This window comes from Aythya ferina (genome assembly GCF_964211825.1).
Source record: "Aythya ferina genome assembly, chromosome: 21".
Taxonomy (NCBI): Eukaryota; Metazoa; Chordata; class Aves; order Anseriformes; family Anatidae; genus Aythya; species Aythya ferina.
In genome coordinates this window covers 2,575,665-2,587,536 of record NC_140319.1, presented here as the reverse complement: position 1 = coordinate 2,587,536, position 11,872 = coordinate 2,575,665, and the positions used below count along the sequence as shown (strand labels likewise).

At 56.5% G+C, this 11,872-nt stretch overlaps 1 protein-coding gene across 6 annotated transcripts; it reads left to right on the top strand.

Annotated features, from left to right (window-relative positions):
- Positions 1-214: 214 nt before the first annotated feature.
- Positions 215-10,685, top strand: TMEM51 (transmembrane protein 51). 6 transcript variants are annotated; one of them, XM_084495190.1, is made up of 3 exons: positions 215-396; positions 7,700-8,145; positions 9,402-10,685. In XM_084495190.1, the coding sequence occupies exons 2-3, from the start codon at positions 7,805-7,807 to the stop codon at positions 9,823-9,825; spliced, it is 765 nt and encodes a 254-aa protein (XP_084351316.1). In that variant the 5' UTR covers positions 215-396; positions 7,700-7,804; the 3' UTR covers positions 9,826-10,685. The 6 variants fall into 6 exon arrangements, with proteins under 6 accessions (XP_084351316.1, XP_084351320.1, XP_084351318.1 ...); XM_084495194.1 differs by lacking the exon at positions 215-396 and adding an exon at positions 3,209-3,421; XM_084495192.1 differs by lacking the exon at positions 215-396 and adding an exon at positions 3,209-3,488.
- The last annotated feature ends 1,187 nt before the right edge of the window (positions 10,686-11,872 follow it).

Below are 11,872 nucleotides of genomic sequence, written 5' to 3'. Positions count from 1 at the left end.
GGAGGTGTGGAGGGGGGATGCTGAGGTTTGGGTGTCCTGGCAGAAAGGGAAACCCCCCCCATGAAGGCGAGGAGTGAGTGGGTGTGGGGCCGGCGAGCCCAGCCCTTCGCCGCCGCAACCACTGGGAAGTGGCTGCGATGCCTTTGATTTGAACTGCGCGTAATTACACGGGGGTGGAAAGCTGGAGGAAGGGAAGTGCCCGGGGAGGGAGGGCTGGGCAGCCAGCCGTGCCTCCTCCGGGACAGCCCGACGGCAGGGGATGCTCGGAGGAGCTCGGCTCCACGGCACGGGGCTCTCCCAGCCGAGGAGGAGCTCGGCTCCGTGGGGAGCTCGGGGAGGCAAGGGCTGGATGGGGCCCTGCCCTGCGCCGGCTGGAAACCTCCTCCAGCAGCCCAGGTAGGTTCCTGCCTCCCCAACAGCACCGCAAGCGCTTCTTGAGCTCGTTTTTAGGAGGAACCGATCGACTTCTGGGGCTCAGCCAAAGCGGTTGAAAACCCTGGGTGAATTTTGTGGCCGGTGCGCAGCAGCGCAATCCCTGGCAAACTTTCACCCGTCTCAAAACCCCGTCCCCTGCTCGCCGAGCACCGGTGCTTTGTGCTGTGCTGTGTCTTTCTCTCGGCCCCCAAAATCGCCATGTCTGTCCTTCCCGGTCATCTCCTGTGGGCTCCCCGCGTGCCTCTTTTGTTTCTTCTGCTCGCTTCCTTCTTCCTGCTTCCTCGCTGCTGCCTCAGCAGCCGCCGGTTCCCGTCCCGCAGCCCCCAGCTCCCCGATGGTGCCCCCGCTTCGTGCTGCTGTCCCAGGAGGGGTCTGGGCACCCCCTTCCCGGCTTGTCCCTTCTCCAAGGCAGGCGCTGCCACCCTGCCTCCTCCCGGCTCTGCCTGCAAAATCAGTTTTGGCTGCTTCCCCGAGCAGCGCTGGGTTTGGCAGCGCTCCCGGAGCGAGCCCGGGGAGGGCAGCTCCCAGCACAGCGTGCGGCTCCGGAGCTGCCCCTCGGCAGGGATGCGAGGAGTGGGGAGAGAAATAACGCAAGAAAAGGCGATTCTGGGGTGGGAGCGGGGTGCAGTGGGGGCTGGCTGTTCCCATAAATCACAGCAGGGAGTATTTGTGGGCTCACCCCTCGGAGAAGGCTGCTTTCAAAGTTTCGTGGTGCTGTCGGGGCCCAGGGAGATGAGGGATGTCGGTGATGTTATAGAGGCACCAGCGATGCCGAGGGATGGTGCAGGACCCCTGGCAGGGACTCGCAGCCCCGATGTGCTGCCAGCACAGCAGGGAACAGCAGAGGTGGCTCCTGCTGGCCACGGCGGTGGCGTTGGAGGAGGTGGAGTTGGTTTGGGCAGGGTAGGATATCACAAGGGCAGGTGGGTCGTGCCTGAAAGCTCTGCCAGGCTCAAGAGGGGAGGTTATTGAGATGAAGCAGGTCAGTGGATCCACAGGAAGGCTTTTAATTCTTTTCTCAGTGGCAAGAAATGTCAGGATGGGGAAATTAAAAAAAAAAAAAAAAAGGTGCAAAATACAATCAGAAATAAAGCAGGGAACACAGCGAGTGGAAGCACGGGGAGCTTCCCAGCCTGGTTTGTTGGTCCCAAGCCTTTCTGCAGCAAGCACAGGTGGATTTAACTGAGCCAGGGAGCCCAGCACCAAAACCCCAAGGATTTACTGCCGAAGGCCAAGCCTTGAAATAATTATCCCAGCCTCCACGTATGGGAAGTGTCTGGAACTTGACTTGCTCTGCAAGCAGCCTGATGGTAATTTGGAGTCAGATTGTGGCTGGTTTTCCTCCAGCTCCTCTCTGCAGCAGTGTTCAGCTCCTCGCCCACTTTGCCCTGGTCTGCGGTGGTGCTGGGGCTTGGAGCTCTCCGTGGGGGGAGCGCAGTGTGCCGGGTGGGCTGCAGAAGGGTTCATGAAGGAAAGAAATGGATGTGGAACGACTCCTGAAGTGCCTGGAAGAAATGCAAAGAGCAATGAGCCAGCGCACAACGCGGGGAGCACCAGCAGCAAAATGGGGGCATGCCCGAGTCACCTGCACGCCGCTGTCCCTCCGTGCTCTGACGTTTCCTGGGCGAGATGCTATCAAACCGGCTGGAGCTTCGCCAAAACCAACAGGAGGTGGCCAAATCAGCGCCTCCTCCCTGCTCAGCTGGGTGACCTCAGCTTATTTCTCTCCCTGCTTGCCCGGCTGGGACAGGGGATCTGGCCAGAAATATCCCCGATGGTGGGCCAGGGATGATTTGGGTGGTGATAAGTAAGACCAAAAGCGCCCCGCTGTGCGAGGAGGTGTTCTTCTGGGGGTGTTGGTGTTGCGCAGCACGGGCTGGGCATCGCAGGTGGGTGGTTTTGTGACTTCTCGAGGAGTTTGGTGTTGTTTGGGGCTTGAATCCTCCCGTACGCAGGGCTGTGCATGAGGGAGCTTCTGCTGCAGGAGGGTTTTGTGGAAGCCAAGCTTGTGGGTCTCAAATTAGTGACCGAGTTTGTAGATCTCAAATTAGTAGGAGCAGTCGTTAATGAGAAGGGTGCCTGCGTGCAGACACAGATGAAGGGAGGCTGGAGGAGCTGCCCGCCTGCCTGTTCCCTGGGGCTATGGGCAAAGCAAGGAGGAGCTCAAGGAGCTACCCCCAGCTCCCAGAGTCTCAGGGCTCTACGACACAAGGCTTGGGCAAAATCCTTGGGATTTCCAGCTCTGCCTTGGCTGTTGGAAGGACCTGGGTGGCATCGCTTGGAAAGAAAGCTGGCAGAGGAGGGTGCGGATCCACCAGCCCCAGGACCAGTATGGGAAAAGGGAGATCTGCACTGAGCAGGTGGAAGCTGACCTACAGTGGGCTCGGTGCCCTAAGGGGTTCTCCATAATGGATTTATTTCTCCAAATCTGACTTGAGCCTCGGTGTTTCAGCATTGCAATCGAGACTTGGAGACACCGGGGTGCTGGGGCTCTGCCAGCAGGGTGGGAGCTCCTCTTTGGCAGAGGCTGAAGGTGACACTGTGTCCCCGGCACCTCTGCCGTGCCTGGTGATGGAGCAGCCCCACAGGCTTCAAGCCAGGCTCTAAATAACCTCATTTTCATCCGAGGTGAAAATTGTCTTGTGTGTCACGAGCTGGGCTGTCCCCCAAAGGGGCCGTGCTCTGCCTCCCGCACCGACCTCACCCGGGAGGTGTGGAGCAGAAGAGCCCCGGAGCTCAGCCTGCTCGAGCTCGCTACGTGACAGCGCGGGGGGTTTGACCTGTTCCCCGAGCTGCCAGCTCATCGCTCGTGATCTGACGACAGAGGTGTTGCTCCTGGAGCCTGGTTTAGGAAAGCATTGTCACGGGAGGCGAGGAACGCAAAGGTCTCGCCGGGCTGGGAGGAGCGTGGGCGTCCCTGCCTCCCCGCTGGGTTGGTGTTTCACCGGGAGCGCTGGGGCATGGACGTGGCACGGAGAAGGATCAGGTGCCTCCTGGCTCGATCTTTGCTGTAAAGCAGTGCCGATGAGTTTGGTTTTTTCTTCGTGCTGAAGGTTTGTTAAGGGAAGTCAGAGCAGGGAGGCCGGGTGGCAGCTGCGCCGTGCCGGTTTAATGATTCGGAGATCCTGGTGTAAATCATTGACAGCGGCGAGCACAAAGAGCGCAGGTGTGCGCGGGATGGGGACAAAGGTAGCTGGGACGGCAGGGAAGCCCCTGTGCCAGCAGGGAGGTGGCAGGGGGACGCAGGCAGGGGTTGCAGGGGACAGCTGCAAGTCCTGGAGGGGCACGGTGGGCAGCACGGGGTGCGTCACCTCGGTGCCAGCAGGCTGGGAGAGCGAGGAGGGAGAGGAGCTGCATGGAGAGCCCTAAGGATGGTGAGTAAGGACGGGTTACGCATGGATTGGCACAAAGCTGGAGTGGAGGCAGCAGGCAAGGCAGGGGTAGTGTCCTGCTCTGCCTCGTCTTCCTCTGGATGTCCTTGGAGAGACGGTGCCGGCCACAGACAGACTTGTGGTCGGTTTTCTGCTTCCCAGGTGCTGAACCTGTCTCCGTGCTCTCTGCTTTCCTTCCCATTGAGGCCTCCTCTGCTCTTCCAGAGGCTGCAGCAGCCTTCTCCAGCCATCAGCATCACGGCACCAGGGTTATGGCCACGCGAGCGATGGCAGTGCTCCCTGCTAAGCCGAAAGGAGGGATAATTCGATGGAGAGAGCGGCTTAGGCACGAAGCCTTGCGGTTTAATCTGATTTGCCCTCTCTGCAGGCGAGGGATCTGCGCACAACTTTCCAGCTCTGTGATGATGGAGAGGCTTGGAGAGGGGTGAGGTGCTAGAGGGAGGCCAGCTGTGCTGGGCGCGTGCGTGAAGAGTCAGAGGCGGAAAAAGGGGTTGCTTCTGAAACCTTTTACCCCCTCCAAATAAAAATCACCAGCGAGTGGGCCGCTTCTTTCCTTCTCTGCTGCTCACGACAAGTAAACGGCCGAGGTCTGTGCTGAGGAGTGGTGCAGGGTGCTGGTAGTGGCATGGGTAGATGCTAGCAGAGCAGCACGTCGGCTGTGCCGGCCTGTGTGCGGTGTGAGCTCTGTCCTAAAGCCCCAGGAGCAGTTTGTGGGTGAGATCTCAGCAGGATGATGGTTGTCTGCAGCTATATTAAGAACCAAAGCATCCAGCTAAGAAGGGAAGACCAAAATCAGAAGCAGGGTGCTGATAAAGATCAGACCAGAGCGGATGGTAGAGGCAGTGCAGCTGAAGCAGTGTGTGTTTGCGTGTCTTTTCCTGAAGAAAATGCTCCGGTCTCTTGGCGTGGCTTTGGAAGCAGCGAGCAGTAAGGAAATGGCAGCTCCGCGGTGCTGGCAGCGGTCGGGATCCTCTGCCCTTCCTCGCTGCCATGGGATGGGAGAGCAGTCCCGGGACTGCCAGTCCTGCTCAGAGCTGCGTCTGGGTGGCGGGCTGGAAAAAACTCCTGGAAGAGGCTTTGCTGGGCTGATGGCAGCTGTCCCGCTTTTGCCTTCAGTGACGGAGGGAGCTGAGAAATGTGCTGAATGAGTCCCCGGCAGCGCTGGGGAGGAAGGGCTGGAGGATCAGAGGACGGAGCTTTCCGACCCGACGAGCCTTGGAGGGCTGCAGCAAACCCTGGGGACGTGGAGGATGAAGGAGGAGCCTCGTGGATGAAGGGGGTGAGCAGCACCCCACAGCGCCTCGGGGCACTGGCATGGCTGGAAACGGGGCCGGATGCAGCGGAGGGTGCGTGAAGGTTTAGGAAGTCTGATGCAATTCGGCTGTTGCAAGATTTTTCCAAGCCCGTGGAGGTCAGTGGGTTCGCAGCGCGCCCGCAGCGTGGGTGCTGCCCGTGGTGGCACGGAGAGGTGCGGGGCTGCCGTCCCGGTACAGGCAGCACGCTGGCAGCAGGCCCACCAGGAGGGTGAAATTGGGCTTGTGGGTGGCTTGGGGACACCCGAGGGACCCTGTGACAGCAGGTGCTGGCTCCTCTCTGCCAGAACCAGCGAGGTTTGTCCATCCTCAGCTCCTGAAGGTGAAAGCTTCATCCCACGTGGCTCTGGATACCTGCTGCGGAGTTAAAGCTGTGGGGTTTAGAGGTCACGTTTGGGCTGTCAGTTCATAACCACGGGGAAATGTTTGCAGGATTGTCTTCAGACAAGCTGGATTTCCAGCTAGGGCTGTCAGGAAGGGCCGGGACGTGGGAAGGAAGGGAGCTTGGGGTGGGCAAAGCCATCGCGTGCGCCGACTGCTCCTTCATGGGGAGGTGAAGGTCGGGCCCACCACGGCGTGCTGGCTTCCCCTGGGAGAGCCCCTGGGCTGAAAAAAGCCCCGAGGAAGGGCAGGCAGAGCGGGGTGCCCGCGGGAAGGCAGGCGCCGAGCCACAGCTCTGAGACTGCTCCTGGGAACGGCTGTGGCTGGTGGGGAGAAAAAAAAAAAAAAAAAAAAAAAAAAAAATGCAGCTCTGTTAGCATCGACTTCCTTGTTTTAATTGCTCTCATGACTCAGGATTTTGTAGAAGATGTTTGCAGCGCTACTTTTTTAGGACGGGAATGATGCTCGGGGGGAGGTTGGGGGCACACGGGGCACGGACGCCGACAGCAATCAGCTGTGGGATCTCTTTGGGAGCCTCCAGAGTATTCGAGATAAGTGGGGCGAGGTGGGAAAGTTTGCTCGGTGCCCTTTTTGTTTCCGTGTCTGCCTTTTCCTGCAAGTGGCTGGAGTCGGGCTGTTTTCTGGGAACGCTGCTCGACTCTGCCCCGTGACCCAGCGGCCGAGGCGTGCTCTCGGGCTGAACAAGCCGGGACCATTGACCCGGACTGCTGAGACGAGGAGCGAGGCCGTGCATGGGAAAAGCGAGCAGCAGCATCCTGCCCGAGGGACGGCTCCTAGCACAAGCAAGCTTTGCAAAGCCGAGGCTGAGGAGGAAAGGAAAACCAGCAGGCGTGTTTGCGCCACTGCACGCGGTTTTTGGCACAAATGGGATGTTGTTCCACACCAGCTGTGAGATCGGTGTGGAAATGGGGGCGCTTTGCTGCACGCATGCAGTTTCCAGTCACAGGTTTGTGCTCCTTGCTGCCATCCCCGTGTGCTGAGGTCCAGCAGGCAGGCTGCCAGGAGATGCAGCCGTGCGTGTTTATTTTCGGAAAGCAGGCGCATCCAGCGTTTGCAGCTGAGAAAATGCAGCAATTCAATCCAGGCCGGGCAGCAGGAGTTTGGTGGGCTGGGTCACAACTCCACCCTGGTGCCTGCGTCTGGATACACCCAGGGGACTCTTCCAGGGTGGGTTAAAGCTGCCCAGAAGGGAGCAGTGGCTTTGCCGTGGGCTTTTCTGAGGCTGTGCTTTCAGCTCAGCCCATGCAGGCAGCAGCCAGGAAAAGCTGCACAGTCGGCTTGGCTGGGAGAGCTCTGCTTTTGCTTTCTCTTCCTTGTGCAGGGAGGGTTCGGAGGGCAGGCAGCCAGCTCCACAATCAGCTGCTCTCTATCTTTCACAAGGGAAAAAAAAGGAGAAGTAATAGAGCCTGGGATTTTTTTTATTTTCTCCCGAGTGGTTTCAGGCGGCAGTAGGTTGGGTAAGGCTCTGTCCATGCGGAAAGGAGCAACGCTCTGAGCCACGATGGGTTTTTTGGGCAGCTGCCGTGAAGAGGTGGGTTGTTGCCCTCAAAAAGATGTTGAATCCAAGTTCCTAGCAAATGTTAACAATTCCTCTCTTTCCTCAGGTGGGTGTGTAGTATGGCTAAGAAGGTAGCAAAGGGTCAGGCTGCGGCTGAAGGTACCTGCTGGGGAGGCTCCCCTGTTCTTCAGGAAGTTAGAGATTTAGGAACATGTTGCATCTTGCGGCTTCCTTCGTGCTGCTGGGGTTTGGTAGGGCTGGAGAGGAACCCTCGGGGTGGGAACGTGATGCAGGCGGTGAGGCCGCTCAGCAGAGGACTCACACCTGGGCGAAACGTCACGGGGCCGGTGGCAGCGGAGGTGGGAAGAAAGCTGGGTGGGAAGAAGCAGAGCCAGTGGCGCCGGTTGATTTTTAGGACAGTGCACCCGAGCCGTGGCGTGGAGGGAAGCAGCCCACGTTTGGGGTGGATGCTGCTCTGCAGATCCCCTTGGAACGGGCAGCAAGGCCCCCGCTGCCAACGGCTGTGCTATGCGCTCTCGGCAAGGCGCGGTGTAATTAGATTTCCAGCATCAGCAGTCCAAAAACGACGTTATCTTGCCTGCTAGCCGCGTCGTGTCCCGCGGCAAGCTGAGTAACCGCGGCTTTCCTCCTCTCCCCAGGTCTCACTGCCCGCTCCGGGAGGGCACCGCACGCATGGTAGCCGGCCTGGCCACCCGCTGCCACCACGGGTGCTGTGAGGTGGCCGCCGCGGGCAGCGGGGCGCGATGGCCCAGTCCCGTGCCAACGGGTCGCACTACGCACTGACGGCGATAGGGCTGGGGATGCTCGTCCTGGGCATCATTATGGCCGTGTGGAACCTCGTCCCCGGCTTCGGCCCCGTCGAAAAGCCCGCTGCCCACTCTGGTAACAGCAGCAAGCCCGACCGCGGCAGCGGGGGCATTTTGAAGAGCAAGACGTTTTCCGTGGCGTACGTGCTGGTCGGGGCGGGGTTGCTGCTGCTGCTGCTCTCCATCTGCTTGAACATCCGCGACAAGAAGAGGCAGAGCGAAGAAATAACCAGGGTGCAGCACCAGGCATCGGCAGAGCCCTCGCAGCAGGAGGACAGGTGAGCTTTGTGTGGGGGAAAGGGAGCGGGGTGGAGGGTAGAAATGACCCCACGGGCTTTATTTTCCTCTTGCAGGAGGTCGTGAGCAAACAACCAGCAGTGTGTGCTCAGATAAAGGTGGGCACGGCTCACAGTTTAGGGTACAAGTTTTTTTGTTTTTTTTTATAGCTCAGGACAAAATGAACCCAGCTGTATTTATGGTGTTGTGGGTAAAGGGAGGCAGTGTTTGTGTGTGAGCTCACGCTTTGTTGGTCTGCACGCTGTATGGCACGGGGTATCACAAGGAGATGCTGTTAATGGTTAACACAGGGGAGACGGGTGGCTGCTGCGAGGTGGACGAGGAGCTACAGAGGGGTGGGGAAGAGGAGCAGGAAGGCTGGGGCTCGCTGTCTTGGTCAGCATGACTGGTGGTGCCACGTAGCTGTTGAGCTGCAGAGGTGCAGTCAGCGTGGACCTGCTGGAGGTGTGCAGGGCTCTCCGGTCTGCCTGGGGAGCCCCGCTGCACCTTGCAGACCGTGTCCTGTCCCCACGATGCTGGCTTGAGTCTGTCCAGAGAAAGGCAGTGGGTGGTGAAGAGGAAAAGAGAGAGGAGGCAGCAGGAGAAAGCACCTCTTGCGGCTGCTGCCTGAGGAATGATGCAGGTGAGGGCTGCTATGGCTTCAGAGGGAGGTAGTTTGTGTGCTCGGAGACCCTAAGAAACCTCTGACGCCCCACCAGATATTAAAAGCGCCTGCCTGTTGCAGAAGCAGAGCAGAGTGTAGCTGTGCAGGCTGCATGCAGGTACCCGGGGCACAGACAGGCACGTGTTTCTTCGTGTGGAGCTCTCAGCAGAGAAATTGAAGTGATGCGCCCAGCCAGACACATCCCGGTGCCGTGGCAGGGTGGTGAGGACCCTTCTGTGCTCTGAGAAACTTGTGGAGAGGTGAGGAGAGACGTTGGTGTTCTGCCTGGGGAAGGAATCACTGCTGAGAGAGATAAGAAGATTATCAAGAAGATCAATTTATTTGCCAACAAAATCTCAAGTAAAGACGTGTGAAATAGAAACAAGTCTGAACATAGGTGCGGTTGCATCCTGTTCAAAATGTCATGAGCTGGTGTATATATAAGGTGGAAGGGCGGATATTCCGTCCTTTATTTTTGGAAGGGTAAATATTCTGTCCTTTCTTTTTGGTTGTCTTTCATCTCCTCTCTCTGCCCCACACCCCCCGTGAAGCTGAAACGACGTGCAGCTGATGCTCTCTTCTTCTCTCCTTCAGCCAAGAAGAGGACGAAGACACGTCCTCCCGGTACTACGTCCCCAGCTACGAGGAGGTGATGAATGCAGGCTACTCGGAGCCCCATAACCAGGACAGGAGCCACAGGCTCAGCGTCTCGCTGCCCTCCTACGAGTCACTGACGGGGCTTGACGAGGGCGCACAGCCCCAGGGAGCAGCCGGCACGGAGCCTGGCGTGGAGCCTGGCACAGAGCGGCCTCCTGGTCGGCACAGCTCGCGCCTGAGCAAGCGCCTGAAGCCCCTGAAGGTGCGGAGGATCAAGTCGGAGAAGCTGCACCTCAAGGACATCCGTCTCAACCTCGCCGACGGGAGCAGCACCCACCCCATCACGATCGAGCCACTGACACCCCCGCCAAAGTATGAGGAGATCCAGGAGAAAGCGCTGGAGAGCCAACAGATGACTTAGAGAGGGGAATTTGGTGATTCTGCGGGTTGAAAACACTTGGAGAGGCTTGGGCAGAGGGTGTGGGAGCATTTGGCACTCCCTGGATGCTGAAATATTGAGGGAGCAGTCAATGGAGACTGCGGCATTGCACGAACTCTTCCCAGGATGGAATTGTCTCTTCCCAGGATGGTGTTGTGTCAGATACCATGGGGAAATGGCAATGTGCCTGCTGCTGTGAAGGACACAAAGGTCGGAAGGACTGGATATGTGTTTTGTGTTGTTTTAAATTAAGGACAACCTAATGTATCTTCTCTCCTTTGTGCCTTGCCCCAACAAAAGGTTTTGAAGCCACCCAACTGTTATTTAGCAACAATTTTCCAAGAGAAAAAAGGAAATGTTCTTTTCTTCTTCTTCTTCTTCTTCTTCTTTTTTTTTTTTTTTTTCCAAGTCTTTTCTTTCAGAGTAAGGCAAGCAAAAGTGTCAGATCAGTGCCGTAGCTGTTCTCTGCTCCAGTCACCGGTGGGGCTGGGATAGTGGCATGGGGCCAGCCCAAGCCCATGCAGAGTTGTGTGCTTGCTGGTGCGAAGCAGAATGAAACGAGCCCTTAAACTTGTCAGACTCGTAGGTAAGGCTTTACCCATAGGAAGTTTCTTACTGGCATCAGCGCTCGTGCTCCTGTGGGAGAGGACTGTATTTCTTGCCTCGGTGGTTTTCTCTTTGTGCGTTGTGTTGGGAATTGAAGGGACAGTTGGTGAATGCAGGGGGCTGGGAGCTGCAGTAATGTACCTCTGCCAAGAGGTGTTCAAGATGTGCCGGGTGCGAAACGACTGTAGAGTGTGCTGTGCAAGCAGACCTTTTCTAAATAAATATTTTGTACATGGTGTGTGTGTGTGCGTGCATTTGTGCACAGATGGCTGTTCCCACAGAATGTAAGCCAGAGCTGTATGAAATCAGGCAACTCTTTTAGGGTGGATGCTGCTCCTCTGCCATCCTGGAATTACCTCCTCTACCTCCTGGGCTTGCAGCAATGCTATGGCCTACAAAGTCATGAGCATCCTGCACTCTCAGCCACATATTCCTTCACCTCGTTTGAATGTGGAGGGGTGTATGGAGAGCTAAATCTCTCCCAGATTTGTAGCAGTTGTCCATGTTGTGTTTTTGTTGATAGGATGATGATATTGGTGTAAGTACAACCTGTCTGATGGAGGTTGACTTGGTGATAGTTTAAGTAAAATGTATGAGAAGAGTGCAAATGGTCAAAACAGAGACAAGAAAGAGATGCTGATCCAAATCAATATAACAGTATATTTTATGGCTTCATATTCCATTATTTCCATTATTTTAATCACAGGATATTCACTCTGTTGTGCCCCAAAGGACAACATGATCCCAGATGGGCAGAATAGCTTCATATAATAAGGGTCTTCCTTAATCAAATGAAGGGAAAAAGAGTAATGGAAGAGCATTTTAACTTTTCCCCGGCCTCATGTGCCTCGAAGAGCCTGCCCACAGTGGGAAGCAAGTGCTTTAATTCTTTGCTGAGTTAGCAAGTTCTTCCTAGGGTGTGACTCTGGTCAAAATATTGGACCCTGAAACCTTCCATGAAATATATATCTGCAGGAACACAAAGTCCTCTCTCCCTGGTGACAAAATGCAACCGTAACAGTTGTCCTACAAAATGTAGATAAATATCAGGTTAATAACGTGAGGTCTTTTGTATGTGTGGTTGGGTGTTGGGTTGGGTGTTGCTGCTTTACCAGGACATCCTGTGTCATGAAACAATCTGGGAAAAGCAGAATCTTTCTCAGTGTGCAGTGGAGGAACGGAGCTGAGAAACCGATGTAGAATGTAGTGGCCACAGTGAAATGTCGTGTGACCAATGCAGGAGTGCTGTGACAAATGTGCAGATGGCTAAAGAATATCTGCTCCTTGAACTCTGGTAGTGTTTGGAAAGCACAGAAAGATGTGTGATGCTAAGGAAGGTGAGTGCTTTCCACATTTTGACTGTCACTGTATGAGGATGGCTCATTCTCCGTGTGAAGGTGAGGTTATATTACAATATATATCG